The 16,047-nt window shown below is 42.2% G+C and overlaps 1 protein-coding gene across 1 annotated transcript in view; it reads left to right on the plus strand.

Moving 5' to 3' along the window:
* Positions 1-16,047, plus strand: part of myo16 (myosin XVI) — a 650,273-nt gene that overhangs the window by 602,025 nt on the left and 32,201 nt on the right. The window contains 4 exon segments of the mRNA XM_038818242.1: positions 517-613; positions 968-1,214; positions 2,019-2,326; positions 14,055-15,227. Of these exon segments, the coding sequence (XP_038674170.1) occupies positions 517-613; positions 968-1,214; positions 2,019-2,326; positions 14,055-15,227 (1,825 nt within the window).

Consider the following 16,047-nt stretch of genomic DNA (forward strand, 5'->3'; position numbering starts at 1 on the left):
TGTAATGTTTCTTGTGAATTATAACTTAGTTGTTGTTTGTGGGACATTATTTCTCATTCTACTACTTTAATTGAAATATGTTACTCCGAAGTGTTCTGGCTGAAAACAGGTTAAAGCGAGAATGTAGGTATTCAGATTACCGACTGTGACAGGGGTAATGCGAAATAGAAAATGCCAATTCTAAATAAACAAAGTTGCACCTTTAAGACTCTTACCTTGAGACTGGGCAACATTCTTCCTTAATCCTCTGAATGGGACGTTCTGTGCAGTTTTGTGGAATGACCCCAAATGTCTTTGATGCCTCAAGCTCCAAGAGTTTTTAATCTGGCTATAGCTAAAGCAACATCAATTATCAAACTAATTAATGAGACATTAAGGCTTAGCTAAACTTTGATTTGGACACTTTGTAGCTCCAGTCCCTTTGAACACATCGCATCGCACAGTGGATTCCATTATGAATTACTGTCATACAATCAGAAGTTTCTGACTTTTAAAATTTCCATTATTTTTATTCAGATGAGCCAGAGTGAAGTGTTTCTGAAGCACTGGCAAACAGATCATCTCAATGAGCAATGTCTTCATTTGCAGAAGAAAATTATCATCTGTCAAAAAGGTAATTAAACATTAAAATGCATTGTTCAATTTATCATCTTTCATTTTCTCTATCAACATCATATTACAATTTTAAATTTTCACAACCAAATACAGTGCTTTTATTCTATATACATTTTACATGTATTTGATCAAATTAGTTTAATCATAACAGTTCAGAAATTAATGAACAGGCTAAACCCAAATGAACCCTCCACAAGAAGCTGAAACATTAATGAATTTTTCAGGGCTATTAATTGCTTATAATTTTTGTAATCTGTTCGGCAGTTGGTAGCACTGTGCTTCCTTCTGCATTATTGACTAGTACATTTTATTGTGTGAACTGCGGATCCATAATTCTGTTCCATAACTGTAGTTGCCAGAGAATTTCTTGCCCGCCAGCGGCTGCTGCAAAGGATGAACATCAAACAGCAAGAGGTCAACTCCATTGAAAGCTTTTTGCAGTCTGCGGAAGATATGGGACTGAAAGCGTATGATTCCTTAGTCATTCAAAATGCGTCTGACATTGCACGGGAAAATGACAGGATTCGGAATGAACTTAATGCAGTCTACCTGAGAGAAAAGTTAGAGGCACGACACAGAGACGAGCAGGCCACAAAACGGTAAGCGTGGGCTTTCGACATTTCGTTCATTGTGAGGAATGATTGCTGGATTTGCAATAAGCCAAAATTTTTAGAACACATAACGGAAGTTAAAATGATTTTAATGAGCCAAATAATTAGTTTCATATGTTACAAGTATAAGTGGTGGGAGGTATTCCAAAAGATGCAAAATACTAATTAAATACTGCAGTAAAATTGAGCCACCCCAGTGTGCTGAAAGTTTCTGTGCTTTGTGGTTCAATTAATCAAATTCAAGTAAATATTACAGTTGTAACAATTGATGCATTGCACACAAACCCAATGAACAGGTTCTGTTTAACACCCGGGTACTTGGAAAACCAGCTTGCTTTCAAAAATGGTTTGCTCCAATGAAAGAGTTAACTATTTTCTGTCATCCCACTCGACTGTTTCATGCAAGCTTGCAGCGTCTGCAGCAGCCGAGGTATTGGCGGGACTGCTTGCTGTCGTCTATTTTCCTAATTGCGAACAGCAAAATAGATGACATTGGGAGAACCTCAGCTCCCATTACAACACAGGATAATAAATCATTCAAAACTGTGTGTTTCATTTTGAATCATAATCTGAAGTCTTATATACAATATTAGAGGTGTGATGTTTTAATTTGCACAGTGCAGAAATGAACAGGAGAAGACAGCCAGCTTTCTGTGTTTGACAGGAGTAGTGCTTCCACCCTCACTTCACAGTGGGGGTGTTGGTTGCTTGCTTGTGTGAAAAGCTGGCATTACGTTTGCATGAACAGGTTCATTGTTCTAATTCAGCATCTGGACGTCATTTTAATTTCAGATCTGGCAACGGGAGTGGAAAGGTCAATGAAGACAGTCTTTTGGGCTGCCGAACAGCGAAGCTTTTTCACTCGGGTTCGGTGCCGGCACCTACCTTTGTCGATGGGTTGGCACATTCTGTGATTGGATCATCCATCAGATCACCCTCTCTTCACTCAGTATTCAGTATGGATGATAGCAATGGCCTGCAGTCACCACGGAAACAACCTCCTCCTAAACCAAAGCGGGACCCCAATACGCGACTGAGTGCTTCATATGAGGTTGTGACTGCATGTATATCGGCGGCTTCTAAAGAAGCAGCGAATGAAGGTTTGAAGAATGATTGTTCACGTTGAGAATAGCGTAAAATTAGACTAAAATGGACAAATCTTCTTCATGATTAATCTGTCCATTTATGTGACATTTAGTAGCGTCATGGGTGATTTAACTGCCAGACTATAATATATGTACCTTCTCAGGATATTGCCTTTTTTCCCCTGTAACTGAGACGTATGATATTTCCTGAAAACAGTGAATCTTAGTAACCAGCTGCAAAATAAAGTGATAATGCTACCAATGTGATGTCATGAAACATAAGCAGTATTTTTAGGAACATCACATCATCTTAGAAATATAGTGAATAGTACGTCCAGTCAGTCATCATTAGCATAATTGAGCACAGAAAGAGGCCATTCAGCCCATTGTGCCTATGCTAACCCTTTGAGAGCTATCCAATAGTCCTACGTCCCTACACTTTGTCTCATAATCCTGCAGAATTTTCCCTTCATGTATATATGCAATTAATACTTAATCTGCTCCACCACACTTTCAGACAGTGCATTCCAGTATATAAAAATGTATCCACACTATCACAGTTCAGTGAAATAGGTTGGATGGACCACAGGGTCTTTTGCTGCCCGTCAATTTTTGTAGATATGTGTGTACGTAGATACTAATGAGTGAACTTCTATAATTTAATTGCTGCAAATATGTCTACGTTTCTACATCACTTGAATTTCGCGGTTGCTATTTCTGAAATCAGAACCTTACCCCTTGACAACCACATTGTAAGATCACTGCTATGTATCCATTATTAACCCCAAAAGGCAAATTTGCCCATTTCATTGGTGAAGGAAGAAGCCACACACAAAGGCCCATTGGTCAGAAGGATAGTGTTACAGTGCTGGAGCTGTGTTTCCAACCTCTGCTCCATTTGTGTGCACATTCCCACTTACTGCAAAAGATTAGATAATTGATGCTTTTCAAACCAACAGCAACATAATTGACATAGTGAATATTAAAATATCCAGCAGGATGTGCCAGAGCTGAATACAAATCATTGAATCATGAAATCATAGAATTTACAGTGCAGAAGGAGGCCATTTGGCCTATTGAGTCTGCACCGGCCCTTGGAAAGAGCACCCTACCTAAGCCCACACTTCCACCCTATCCCCGTAATCCAGTAACCCCACCAAAGCATTTTGGACACTAAGTGCAATTTATCATGGCCAATCCAGCTAACCTGCACATATTTGGACATATTTCACATTTTATATACATTCTAATTAATTTTCACTTGTAGAAATTAATTTTGATTTCAAAGAATTCCACGCAATTTTCTCTTAAATGCAAGTAAATGCAGGTAAATGATTAAATATCTACCGCAGAGTGAGTTCAAAGTAATATTTTAATCCTCATGAGTATGTGCCTCTCTCAACATCATCAACACTGTAAAAAGAAAAAAAGAAAGTTACAATTATATTACACTTTTCCTGACTTTAGGATATCCCAACATCCTTTACAGCCACTGGAGAATTTTTGAAGTGAGATCAGTGTCATAATTGCAACCAATTTGCATGCAGCAAGCATCCGTATTACTTACCTATTTTTGTTGAAACCCAGCTTCCATGTTATTTTCCCAAAGCTTTGACAAAGAGTCATCGGACTCAAAACGTTAGCTCTTTTCTCTCCTTACAGATGCTGCCAGACCTGCTGAGATTTTCCAGCATTTTCTCTTTCGTTTCAGATTCTAGCATCTAGCTTTTATACCATGTTATTTTAACTCTCTTAAACTCTTGTACTTTCTTCTGCAACTTCTGACTCAAAGAAGATGCACAAACATTTGGTTTCCTCTGGTGCCCTTTGTGCTTGCTAAACTCTCTTGAATTTGATCGCAATTCAGCAAAAAATATTCTTTTGCTTTTTCGACAGTAGAGCTTCTTGTTTAGTGCATAAGATTGGATATTTGATGCATTTTAATCCAACAAAAACACAATTCGCAAAGTGACTATTGAAAAATCCAGCTGGCTGTTAGCACTTTGGGATATCTTGGGCTCATGAAAGATATAATTTTTTTCTTTTACTTTACTGATTTCTTTTGCTGTATCTGTTACACTTCAAACTTGAACATTGGAAAGTCAAGTGCAAGAGGGGGGAAATCTGACCATAGTTATTTTTGCTTCTGCCTCATGACATATAAGGATAAATATTAATTTCAGGTTTGACAGTGCCCAAAGTTTGCTTTTTAGGATTTTCACACATGAATTCAAGTTTATCCCTGTAATTAATGGTGAATATCACAAGGGGTTATGTCTGAACCCTTGATATGAGCACCTGGTGCATGAATATTGCCATCAGGAGCACTGAAAATCCAATGTTTTGTCTTTCGCTGCACTGAAAGGCAACACCTAACTCATCATTCAATCCACGTTTAACATTGATTAGCCTAAAAATTCACCTCAACCTGAACTTTCAGTGGACATTGTCTGAATTTGTGCTGTACCCTCAGTGAAAAATCAGATGAATTTCTGAAGAAACAGTGCAAGTGGTTAAAGAAATTTGCGTCTGCAATGTTTCCCCTGATATTACTCTGAGATATCCCGAGGACCCTGTAGAAATTCCCCCAGCCTAATGATCATTTTCTTACCTCTGATCAACTCTGACAATACATATGTCTCTTTACCTCTGGTATTTGCTGCACATTGCCCATATCTATGAGGAACATCATTTGGAAGTCTTTCCATTACTGTGTAAGAACATGATGTGGAGAAGCCAGTGTTGGACTGGGGTGAGCACAGTAAGAAGTCTTACAACACCAGGTTAAAGTCCAACAGGTTTATTTGGAATCACTAGCTTTCGGAGTGCAGCTCCTTAATCACTCAGTGATTCCAAATATACCTGTTGGACTTCAACTTGGTGTTGTAAGATATAAGATATCTTTATTAAGTATTTAAATCAGTAGGCAAGCTTTCTGAATTAAAAGGGGTTTGTACGAAGATTCAGGTACGTTTAATTAAATAAAGTGAGATGCGGAGATCACAAAGTAATTAATTATTTAAGCAGTTAGGCTTCAGGAATTAGAAATTGCTTGCAGAGAATGAGAGGAAATGGTAACAAATTAATTAAGTAAATACAACTAGAAATGGAGCAGATAAAACAGTCTTTCACTGAATGACGATCAGGATAAATTCTTCTAATAAAAGAGGACACACAGCCAGCAATTACTAAATTAATTAAATAAAGATCAATTTCAGAGAGATTAATTGAATAAAGGAGGAGGGACTGATGAAGTTAAAGTGCTCTTACCCAGAATTGTTGAAACTCAAGCAAATAAATTGATTGAAGTCAGAAATGGCAGTTAAATAAGTTGAGAAAGAGCTTGTCAAAATTAATTAAATAAGTAGGTGAACTTGAAGAATTCAAAATAGACTTACACATCAGCAGAATGAATTGAAGACACTGGGGTTAATGAATTCCAAGCGGTCTTGTAGATTGTCAAAATTAATTTAAGTCACAGGCTTCGTTTGACAAAATTAATTCAATAATAAAATGGCCTTTAAGAATTCATAATAGTCTTACGCACCACCAAAATTAATTAAGAGGCGGGGTTTAAGAATTCAAACTAACCTTTCACAATATTGGCTAAATATCAAATGTATTTACCAATTATGATTGTTTTTATTATTATTATTGGTATTAAATTGATCTATCAATGCAACAATTTAAATAAAAATTATCTAGATTTGTACTATCGGATTAGTTGATTTTACTTAATTTAATGGATTTGGTCCAACAAACCTCAAGCACATTTCGATTGACTACTATAATGAAGAGCTATTATCATTTTGCAAAATGAGTCCTGCAAGTCACCTCAGATGATTTACTGACTAGGAAATGTGACTGATACTATTGTTGTCATCTGGCTCTAAAGCATAGCAGCATGCCACTTTAAGGGAAATGTGTTATGTGATCCAACTTCAGGATGATTACAAAAGCCCCCTTGCTGTGATAAGGTGGGTAGGGTGCCAATCGAGTGGGCTGCTTTGCCGTGGATGGTGTCGCGTTTTATGAGTGTTGTTGGAGCTGCTCTCATCCAAGCAGGTGGAGAAATTCCATCGCACTCCAGACTTGTATTTTGTAGATAGTGGACAGACATTGAGGAGTCAGGAGGTGTGTTACTCGCTGCATAATTCCAAGCCTCTGCAGATATGCTTCTTTTCCTTTCCAAAAGCTCTTCTCCTTTCCTGTTATGTTGTGATTCCTGTGTCACAAATGTACAAATTCGGGGCAGCACGGTAGCATTGTGGATAGCACAATTGCTTCACAGCTCCAGGGTCCCAGGTTCGATTCCGGCTTGGGTCACTGTCTGTTTGGAGTCTGCACATCCTCCCCGTGTGTGCGAGGGTTTCCTCCGGGTGCTCCGGTTTCCTCTCACAGTCCAAAGATGTGCAGGTTAGGTCAATTGGCCATGATAAGTTGCCCTTAGTGTCCAAAATTGCCCTTAGTGTTGGGTGGGGTTACTGGGTTATGGGGATAGGGTGGAGGTGTTGACCTTGGGTAGGGTGCTCTTTCCAAGAGCCGGTGCAGACTTGATGGGCCGAATGGCCTCCTTCTGCACTGTAAATTCTATGAAATAAACTTTTCTGTCATTGACTTCTCATTGGAATACCTACATTTGTCACCAGTCACCCTCTAAGCCAGTAAAGTCCGAGTTCTGGTGTTTTTTTTTGTGTAATACCATTGATATCCTACCATTCCCAATGTTCCGCAGCTTAATTAATCAAGTTTGAACCACGATAGGCCCCAGTACAACTCCCCTTTGTTGATGTTTCTGAGGTGAGTGACATATATTGAGTGTGTATGCAGCAGTTTGGTTTAGTCTGCATATGACCGACCAATGCTCTCCGCTTCTGGTTGTTGGCTTGCAATTGACAGGAAATAAATGACAATCAGTGTCATGTATAGATCGACTATATGGGAAATGATTTCAATAAAGCAATTGAAGTATGTGAATTATAGAGCTATAACTCCTGTTGATGTCATTGCAATGTATTTTATTTCAAAATGTGTAATATATTAGAGATAATGGATGGAATTTTCTTTTTTTGATTTCTAAGTACTGGCTCAGGTGAGAAAACCCAGGATGCACAGCCGTCTTTTCTAACCATATTATCCAGCACATTGGGAAAAAAATCCAAGAGGCGTATCTCACGCTATCATGCTGGTGAGGCCTGAAAAAGCTAACAACAGGTTTCTAGAGATTGGTATGCCATTTTTAAACGGGCACAGAGGACCCTTCCACGTGCACGTGGGCAACCCATCCATGTACACGTGGAACCCCATTCCCCCCCACCCCCCCCCCAAAATACACTGGGGACCCCCCCCCCCCCACACACCTTCAGTAGACAGTGCCAGGCTGTACTTGCCTGTGTGCTCCTGGTGCTTTCCCTTTGCCCGGTTCCTGTTTTTTTTCATGTCGGCGATGGGGGAGATCTCAATGTGGGGGACGATACAGTGGGGAAGTTTTTAGCATTATTTATTCATGGAATGTGGGACTTGCTTTCTAAGCGAGCAGTCATTGCCCATCCCTTATTGCCCTTGGGAAGATGGTGGTGCTCTGCCTTCTTGAACAACTGCAGTCTATGTGTTGTAGGAACACTCACAGTGCTGTTAAAATGAGAGTTTCAGTATTTAAACCAGCGACATGAAGGAGCAGCAATCTAATTCCAAGTCAGAATGGTGTGCAGCTTGGAGGAAACTTGCTGGTCGTGGTGTTCCCGTGCATCTGCAGCTCTGTCCTTCGTGGTAGAAGTAGCAGATTTGGAAGGAGCTGTTGAAGGAGCCCTGATGAGTTGCGTGCCGTGTAGATGGTACACACTGCTGCAACTGTGCGTTGATGGTGCAGGAAGTGGATGCTAAAGATAGTGGATGCATTGCCAATTAAGAAGACTGCTTTGTACGGAATGGTGTTGAGCTTTTTGAGTGTTGTTGGAGTGACACTCATCCAGGCAAGTGGAGAGTATTCCATCACACTCCTGATTTATACTTTGTGAATAGTGGACAGGCTTTGGGGTGTCAGGAAGTGTGTTACTCTCTGCAGAATTCCAAACCTCTGACCTGCTTTTGCAGCCACAGTATGTATATGGCTGATCCACTTCAGTTTCTGGTCAATGGATGTTTATCGAGGGGATTCAGCAATGGTAATATAGTGGATTCTTCTTGTTGGAGATGGTCATTGCCTGGCATCTATGTGGTGCGAATGTTACTTGCTATTTAACAGTTCAAGCCTGACTATTGTTCAGGTTTTGTTGCATTTGGGCACAGACAGCGGTCTCACATGGTGTTGAACAATGTGCAATCATCAACAAACATCCCCACTTCTGACCTTATGATTGAATCACAGAATCACAAAATTGTTACGGTGTGTCTACATCATCTCTCCATACGAGCATTGTGACTTCATGTCATTTCCCTACCTTCTTCCTGTAACCCTGCATGTTGTTTCGATTCAAATGACCATGCAATGCCCTCTTGAATGCCTCGATTGAACCTGCCTCCACCACACATACAGGCAGACCCGAACCACTCTGTGTGAAAAAGTTATTTCTCACATCAAATTTGCTTCTTTTGCAATCACTTTAAATCTGGATTTGGATTTGTTTGTTTATTGTCACGTGTACTGAGGTACTGTGAAAGTATTTTTCTGTGTGCAACTCAAACAGATAATTTGTACATGAAAAGAAAATACATCGTTGGGCAATCATGTATCCTGTGCCTCTGTGCCCTCTCTTTCTTGATCCTTTTACAAGCAGGAACAGTTTCTTCCTATCTAAGCTATCCATGATTTTGAACATCTCTATCAAATCTCCCCTTGCGTGGCATGGTGGCACCGTGGTTAGCACTGCTGCCTCACAGCTCCAATGACCCGAGTTCAATTCCGGTCTCTCGTGACTGTCCCCCCCCCCCCGTGTCTGCGTGGGTTTCCTCCGGGTGCTCCAGTTTCCTCTCACAATCCAAAGATGTACAGGTTAGGTGGATTGGCCACCCTAATATTGCCCCTTAGTGTCCAAAAGGTTATGTGGGGTTAGTGGGTTAGGGGGATGGGGTGGAGACATGGCCTTAAGTAGTGTACTCTTTCCAAGGGCTAGTGCAGGCCCGATGGGATGAATGGCCCCCTTCTGCACTGTAAATTCTATGATTATATTCTATGTTTCTTAGCCTTCTTCTCCACAAGGAGAACAATCCCAACCTCTCCAATGTATCCTCATAACTGAAGTGTCTCATCCCTGGAACCATTCTTGTAAACCTCTTATTTACTCTTTCCAATGCATTAATATACTTCCTATATATCCTGTGGCATCCTGAACTGCACACAATATTCCAGCTGAGGTCTCACTAATATCTTGTATATGCCAATAACCTCCATACTCTTGCATTCTATGCTCCTATTAATAAAGCCCAGAATACATTATTATCTGCTCTCTCCACCTGTCCTGCGCCCTCAATTATCTATGCACATATACACCCCAGGTCCCTCTGCTCCTGCATCCCTTTAAGAATGTTATATCTTATTTTATATTGTCTCTCCATGTTCTTCCAACCAAAATACATCACCTCACACTTCTTTGCATTGAACTTCATCTGCCGCACATCCTGAGGAAGTCCTGTAGTGACCTTCCTTGACTGAGAAGATTAAATTTGAACCACAACCATCTTCCTTTGTGCTAGGTATGATTCCAATTGGTGGAGGGCTTTCCTCCTGATACCTATTGGCTCCAGTTTTGCTCGGGCTCCGTGGTCCCATATACGATCAAATACTGCCTTGATATCAAAAGCAATCACTCTCACCTCTGGAATTCAGCTCTTTTGTCTATGTTTGACCAAGGCTGTAATGAGGCTCAGAGCTGAGTAATCCGGATGGAATCTGAACTGAGTGTCAGTGAGCAGATTATTGCTGAGTAACTGTCACTTGATAGTGCTATGTGCACCTTCCATCACTTTGCTGATGTTCGAGAGCAGACTGGTGGAGCGGTAATTGGCTGGGTTAGATGTTTTACTTTCTCTGGACAGGCCATAGGCAGTTTTTCAGATTGCCAGGTCGATGCCAATGCTGTAGCTCTACTGGAATAACTTGGTTAAGGGCATGGCTGGTTCTATTCTGGAACACAAGTGTTCAGTACTATTGCTGGAGCTTTGGCAGTATCCAATGCCTTTAGCTATCTCTTGATATCACATGGATCATCCAATTGGCACTTTTGACCAAAGATTGCAGCAAATGCTTCAGCCTTATCATTTGCACTGGTGTTCTGCGCCACCCCATCTTTGAGGATCCAGTTAGTTTAATAATAATCTTTATTATTGTCACAAGTAGGCTTACATTAATCCTGCAATGAAGTTACTGTGAAAATCGCCTAGTCGCCACACTCTGGCGCCTGTTCGGGTGCACTGAGGGAGAATTTAGAATGTTCAATTTACTAACAAGCACGTCTTTTGGGACTTGTGGGAGGAAACCGGAGCACCCGGAGGAAACCCACGCAGACACGGGGAGAACGTGCAGACTCCGCACAGACAGTGACCCAAGCCGGGAATCGAACCTGGGATACTGGAGCTGTGAAGCAACAGTGCTACCTACTGTGCTACCATGCTTAATTGTCCACCACCCAGATATGTCAGGACCTAAGAGCTTAGGTCAGATGCATTGGTTGTGGGATTCCAAATATCATTGGGAATGCACAAGAGGACAGAATTAGAGGGACATGGATATCTCAGACGTTTGTTTGGTTAGAGGGACAAGACCATGGAGAGATTTGAAAACAAGGATGAGAATTTTAAAATCAAGACATTACTTGACTGTGAGCCAATATGGATCCATGAGCGCAGGGATGATTGGGGAACTGGACTTGCTGTTACAATATGCTTGGCATTGTTAGACTAATACAAAATACTTAATTAGTCTGCAGAGGAATATGAAACACATCTTACTGCTCTGGTTTCCATCTTCCACACAGCTTACCAGAGACCAAATTATGCAGTGTTGCATTACTTCCTGTGATGATATACATAGTATATGATTAGCATATTAAACAATTAGAATTCACCCATTAACCCACTATCCAGTCTAACATATTGAACTACATCTCCCCCCCTCCCCCATGTCTCTGATTCCAGTTCTATATTCTGAATATCAAACAAACCTGCGGCTGGATTCTCCGATCCTGCGGCTATGTCTACAAGATCGGTCTGGTCTAACGACCATAAAGTCGGAGCTGCCCCCACACCGATCCCCAGTCTGGTAGGGGGGCTAGCAGTAGCGTAAAGCCCCCAGCTTTACCTGCGGATACAGCCGGAGATAGGCCGGGTCCGTGGCCGAGCGGGACCCAGCCTGCCAAAATCTTCTCCCTCTGTAACTAACCTCGCAACCTCTGAACCACCCCCTACCAGTCCCCAATAAAGGCCCCCCTGCAAGCGGAACGGCTCCTCCCCCCCGACTGTGGGGGCATTGGACTCAGTCCGCAGCCAACACGTGAGGTCTCCGAACGGTGTGAGCACCCGTGTCCCATGCCGTTGGGGACTCAGCCCATCGGGGGCTGAGCATTGGGCGAAGGCCTCAGGTGACATCCTGAAGCCGTCCATACGGCATGCAGCGTATTCCCCGAGTATGCGGTTTTGAGGGGGTGGAGCATCGCAATTTGGGCTTAAAACGGGGATTCTCCGGTTGATCGCTGAATGCAATTTCGGCGTCGGTGATCTGGTGTGTTGCAGTCCTTAATCTTGTTTTCTTTTCTTAGGTTCTCATCTTTCCTCCATTCTTTTATAAACCGTTGTTGTAATGATTTCATGTAACTACCAGAATAGATCCTCTTCTCATTTGGAGGGAGATCGGTGGTTTGTCTCCTGAGGGTGGTTCCCCCACAGACTGCTGTGCAAGAGATGAATTGGGTTGTACTTTGGATTGATAGATTGATACATGGAGAATATCTGACCTGTTGGATTGGATAAATAAGCACTTTCATAGCATAGGAGACTACTTCTGTCTGGCAATCAGTGTGCACCAGTTCATCTCACCATTCCATGAGCTTTTGGATAAGATGGATGTTGTGTCTGTTCCTCTATTTGTCTGTAACAAGCATGGTGAGTGTGTGTGGGAGAGCAACACGTTGAGTCCTCGGTCTTCTTCCTATCTACATGATGTTAGACTATTTTGAATTGGAGTTGAATAATAGCTCAGAGGTACAAATTGGATGTCATTGTTCCACTTCAGTAATGCTTTCACTGTACGTACTCCTCTTTCTGCTTCACTATTGGCTTGAACCTATCTTAGTGAACTGGTTTTATGGACAAAACCACGTGATGTGGACTCTTTAAAGAGCTCATTGGAAAATTGCTGTCCATTGTCTGAGATTCCAAGTTCTGGGAAATCATGTATTGTAAATATCTCCTTCAACAATGTAATCACTGCTTCAGAAGTGTGACCCTGCAGTTATTTGACTTTTGTGCATCTGGAGCACTCATAGAACAGTACAGCACAGCACTACAATCAAGAACATCTTATCTCTATGTCTGAAGAGGTCCATCCCAAGACATTCCTAGGGTTGTGATGGGAAGGAAGATGTCATCAACATTTCTCTTGTCTCCAAATGATGGATAGCACAAGTAATACCGCTTGCTATCACCTATTCCAACAACTTAGAGAGGTCTGGACACCTAACTGAATACTTTGCTCTGGCTCAACATTTTGGGATGCACAAATGTCCATGGTGCAATTGTTGTATTATGTCGAGTCTCAGAACTCTTAGATTGACCACTCTCATCATGGATCCGTAAATCATCAACTACACTGAGGTTACCTCTCTGTTCATAGTACTGTCTGAGAATGCGATTGTACAGCATGTAGATTTGCCATCCTTTCACACAGTACTCTCTGGCCTGTGCACATTATACATCCGATTTCTGTGGGTCTCTGATTTCATTCAGTTGCTTATTTGTTATTCGTAGAGTTGTGGTATTTGCTGATGCAAAACTTTCTACCGCTTCAACAAGGGCCACATCACCTTGTTTGGGCCTTGCTGTTGGGATGCGCAATGAATTGTCTGTTCTATTCTGCTGTTTTCTTGGAACAAATGGGGCGGTATTCTTTGTCCTGCCCACGGCGCGTTTCTCGCCAGCAGGAGGTGGCCCACTGTTGGCCGGCAGCAGGATCCTCTGGTCCCACTGTTGTCAATGGGATTGGGCATTGATTCCACCCCGCGCTGCCTGGTAACCCACGACAGGGAGGGGCACTGTCGGTGGCACCGACATGAAAAACCTGAAGATCTCGTCCATGCATTATCCTCTGGTACCAACTGACATAGTGCCTCATTGACAAACAGCTTGGTTGGGGAGGAATTTTTCCACTTAGTTTACTATACCCATGAATCTTTGGAGCTTAGTCATGTTACATACAGTAAAAACATTACAAACTTGGCTGTAGCGTTCCGGTCCACTCACCACACTTTCCTCTCCCTCCATCTCCCACACACTGATGTAGAAGGACAAGATGGCAGCTAGGACTCGTCAATAAATAATAGCCAACAACGTGCAATATTGAAGAGACACTATTACCTTTGAAATTGTACCTCAGCAAAAAGAGGCAAGGGTGGGAAGAAAATACAATCCTTTTAAAAAGCTCCAAAAAAAATTTATTATTTTGGTACCTATTTTACTACGAACATTGAAGTAAAGCAAGGGCATAGGCAGTGAAATTATTATTTATTGATAACCTATTTTTTTTTATTCGCAGTTCTGACGAAGCCAAGACCTCACAGCGATGATTACAGCACAATGAAAAAGATTCCCCCACCAAAGCCCAAAAGAAGCCCCAACACCAGACTGACAGGTTCGTATGAAGAAATCTACATAAGGAAACCATCTGCATTTAAATTCACAAGCACAATGACTAAAGCAGCTCACAGCACTGGGACTATTCAACGGGCTGCTTCTGCTGACGGGCCCCACTACAGCATGTTAAGTCTCCATCTGTCACAAGAAGAGGATGTGGAACCTGTTTATATAGAAATGGGAGGGACTGGCGGAGCGGACGGAAATTATTTGACAGAGGTGGAGAGTCCCAATCAAGGAGAATCTGTTTATGAAGAAATGAAATATTGTTTGTTAGAAGGCGGGTCAGGCGCTTCTTTCTTTGCAAAGCACACAGCTTGTCCTCTTCGTGCAGAAATGAAAACGCCAACATTACCTGAGGATTTCAGAACAGACAGCCCGACCATGACTGGCTACCAGGAATTAATATGTGACATCCCACCGCCATTTCCAAACCTCCTCCCACATCGACCCCCTCTGCTGGTATTTCCTCCAACACCTGTACAGTGTTCACCTGCTTCTGATGAATCACCGCTTACTCCCCTGGAGGTCAAAAGGTTGCCGGTTCTGGAAACAAATTTGAATTACTCTGTGCAATCAGATGGTGTATCACCTGTGTCTCAACCGTACACAAACCATCAAAAAGGAGAAAATGAGCCACCAGCATCTCCTGGGTTGGGTGTGTTCAGTATATCAGGAAAGATGTCTCCTCCCTCAACACCTCCTCCTCTTCCATTAATTCCTACTCCTCCCTACAGGCAAGCTTCACATTTTATTTTCCCACCAGATACTTCTGCCTCTTGTTTTGCCAATACTGGAAAATTAGTTGTGAGCACAGATGTTCCTAAAGTACCTCAGAAACCTAATCCTTTACAAGGAGGAATTTCTACAAACTCTACAAGATTGCCTTGCTCACCAGTAAAAACCTGCAGGACAGAACCTGGGAAGAGCATTGCCTCCTCGGCGGGGAATGCATTACTATTTCCCTACTCTTCTACTATATGCAGCCCACTGGATGAACTGAACAGTCTTTTCAGCTCAGGTCGAAGTCTTCTGCGCAAGTCAGCAGCAGGAAGGAAGATGCGGGAACAAGCAAGTGAGTAATTTAACTTCTGTACAATAAATCTGAGAAGTCAAATGTGTTAAGGGGAGTGAGATATATCTAAGTAATGGTCTTAGTCCTGGTGTAGCATCTGAGTCAGAAAATTACAGATTCAGGCTCCACTCAAGTGACATAAGCATCTAATGCAGCTGATACGGTAGTAAGTGTTGCACTGTCAGGGGCGTCACGTGGCAGATGAAACATCTACTCTTTCAGGAGGGTGTAAAAGATTCCAAAGAAGAGCAGGGAGTTATTTCTGGTGTCCTCACTAACATCTATCCCTCAAGGAAGTAAAACTAATTTTCTTGTAGTCATTCATTGGTGCTGCTTGTTGCTGGAACAATAATAAAGGCAAGCCACTTCCCTGTTTCTCTCCACATACAGAATGATGCTTCAATCCCACTTTCCAAATAATATTTGCAGGAAGTTTGGGTTGGATTAATAGATTAATAGATCTTTATTGTCACAAGTAATAACAATACAGCAGCCATAATCATTAGCATTCCACAACTTTCCTTAGTTCAAACACAAGTTATAAGTCTCCTTGCATTTAGTGCATATGAAAAATAACGGGCGAGATTCTCCGCACTCCCGACGGTGCGGAGAATAGCGTGGCTCGTAAAATTTTACGGCCACGCTGTTCCGACGCCCTCCCGCTATTCTCCCCCCCCCCCCCCCCCCCCCCCACGCCCGACTCCCGATACGAATCGCTGCTGCCGTTTTTTTACGGCCGGCAGCGATTCTCAGCTGATCGATGGGCCGAGTTCCCAGCCCTTTACGGCTGTTTTTACGAACGGCAAACACACCTGGTCTG

The sequence above is a fragment of the Scyliorhinus canicula genome, chromosome 14 (genome assembly GCF_902713615.1).
Source record: "Scyliorhinus canicula chromosome 14, sScyCan1.1, whole genome shotgun sequence".
NCBI lineage: Eukaryota > Metazoa > Chordata > Chondrichthyes > Carcharhiniformes > Scyliorhinidae > Scyliorhinus > Scyliorhinus canicula.